Consider the following 2,484-nt stretch of genomic DNA (forward strand, 5'->3'; position numbering starts at 1 on the left):
ATATTATAACAACAGCTTTATACATGTTTTATTATTAGATACTCGTACATTGTAATTGGGGTCAATCTAGATCAGTTAGTATCATTATAAGCTATCTAATAAAGTAATATACATACTATTATCACTACTACCAAGATCATCATCATAATGAATGTGATAGATATTATCGATATACATACGATGATGCATTAGAAGCAGTACAGAAAGCAAGACCCGAAGCTTCACCTAATCAATCATTCGAAAAACAGCTCATTAAATTATCCAAGGAATTACAAAGTAGGATCACTATTACCACCACCACCACTAACAACAAGTAGCATATATTCTGTATAGTTACCAAGGACTATGTATCTATATCTCCAACATATAATAAACAACGGGTTGGTCCAGTTACTATGGATGGTTACCACAAACGACAACGTATATCATCGACAAACTTACCATTGAAACGGAGAGTAGTTGGTCCGGCAGCATTACCATCTAAACCTTCTAATACTTAATTGGAATATGTTGTGTTATATGTCTTAATACTCTAACACGACATACATTATTACAACACATGAACATGTATACATCTACATCCTAATCTTAGAACAAATACCTTCCATTTGTCTGCTATTCAATACCATCATACTTCCCATCATAGATACATTAATAGTATTCCTAATAACTGCACAAGTCATAGCTTTACCCATATACTCAGTAGGTATATCAGCGGTATTGGAATTCTTCTTCTTAGCTATACGTGAATATGTAATAAATTTATTACCATCGATAGGAGTATTATAACATACACCATTATCGAACATATATCCACCATTACTATTAGAGTATTTCAATATCACTTCACCATCCGTATATGGTAGTTTAATATGACATAATGGATCATAGTATGGGGGTAATATAGAATTACTATTACAGATACTATCCATCATGTTAAACATTACCTACATTATTGCTAGTGATGATAACTCAATATTATTATACCTACCTCAAGTTGATGATAGATCTGTGGTGTTGGTATTGAGACTATCTGTTGTTGAATCTTATTATATATATCATTACAACTCTGTACATCTTCAATATCTACAATCACAGAATAGTATGTATGATAATAGTATTATTATTACGTAATAGATAATCCCTCATAATAGGATAAGCCAGTATATCATCATCATTCAGCTTAACCCAATGATTATTACCACATTGGACTTCAACACCCTCATAGATGTTACCAAATACTTTATTGAATTTAATATCCATACCAAATACTTCACCATAACAATAATTATCATGATTCTGAATAATAATAATAACAACTCACTATTCGCTTTATAGTAGCTACTGCTGCTGCTGCCTCCTGTCCCTTTCCCAATATTATGTGTGATGTATGTGGTCTTCTAACTTTAAGCCCACCATAGGAATAACATCCATTAAGGGATAGACTGATAACAATGGCCAGTAGAAACATGTACCACTGAGTCAAGAAGAAGGAGGAGGAGGAGGGCACTCATTACCTTATTATTATCATCATGGAATAAGCAAGGAAGAAGAAAAAGACCATCCCATGCTGCTGCTGCTGTTGCTGGCTCTTAGTGGACTCTAAAGCTACCTTCATTACAGGGGGCAATTTATGGAAACAATACGGAGCTCGAAGATGGGCGCCGACGACGACGACGCTGCTGCAAGTTGTCGATTATTATGGCGGTCGCCACCGCTGCCATATGATGGTGTACATGCGTATGTTCATGATCGCTGCTGCTGGTGGAAAGATGACTCTTGGTAAAGTCGTATGTGTGCTGTATAATGATCCTATAGATGGGTATCCTCCTAAATATGCCCGTGATGATATACCCAATATAAGTACCTATCCAGGTGGGCAGACAACACCTACTCCTAAAGGTATACACTTTAAACCTGGTACTCTACTTGGTTGTGTATCTGGTGAACTTGGTATACGTCAGTTAGTTGAAGATCATGGTTATGAGTTTATAGTAACATCTGATAAAGATGGTGATGATTGTGAGTTCGAGAAGCATTTATCAGATGCAGTTGTAATCATAAGTCAACCATTTTGGCCAGCTTATATGACTGAGAAACGTTTCAAGATGGCACCCAAGCTAAAACTATGTATTACTGCTGGTATTGGATCTGATCATGTTGATCTAGAAGCTGCTGCACAGAATAATGTCACTGTTGCTGAGGTTACCTATTCTAATTCCATATCAGTCAGTGAACATGTCGTGATGCTTATATTAAGTCTAGTACGTAACTATATACCTTGTTATAAGACAGTTATTGAAGGTGGTTGGAATATAGCTGATTGTGTTAGTAGATCATATGATATTGAAGGTATGCATATTGGTACTGTAGCTGGTGGTAGAATTGGTCAGGCTGTTCTTAAGCGTCTTAAACCATTTGATGTACATCTACATTATACTGATCATTATCGTTTACCAGAAGATGTTGAAAAGGAACTTGGTG

General features: G+C 35.7%; 1 protein-coding gene across 1 annotated transcript; it reads left to right on the top strand.

The window, feature by feature from the left end:
- Positions 1-1,727: 1,727 nt before the first annotated feature.
- Pmar_PMAR015427 (formate dehydrogenase, putative) lies at positions 1,728-2,319 on the top strand (the record flags this gene model as incomplete). The annotated part of the gene is made up of 4 exons (XM_002772178.1): positions 1,728-1,863; positions 1,903-2,022; positions 2,083-2,204; positions 2,296-2,319. The coding sequence occupies 4 exons, from the start codon at positions 1,728-1,730 to the stop codon at positions 2,317-2,319; spliced, it is 402 nt and encodes a 133-aa protein (XP_002772224.1).
- Between the last annotated feature and the right edge of the window lie 165 nt (positions 2,320-2,484).

Source organism: Perkinsus marinus (genome assembly GCF_000006405.1).
Source record: "Perkinsus marinus ATCC 50983 genomic scaffold scf_1104296961838, whole genome shotgun sequence".
Lineage (NCBI taxonomy): Eukaryota > Perkinsozoa > Perkinsida > Perkinsidae > Perkinsus > Perkinsus marinus.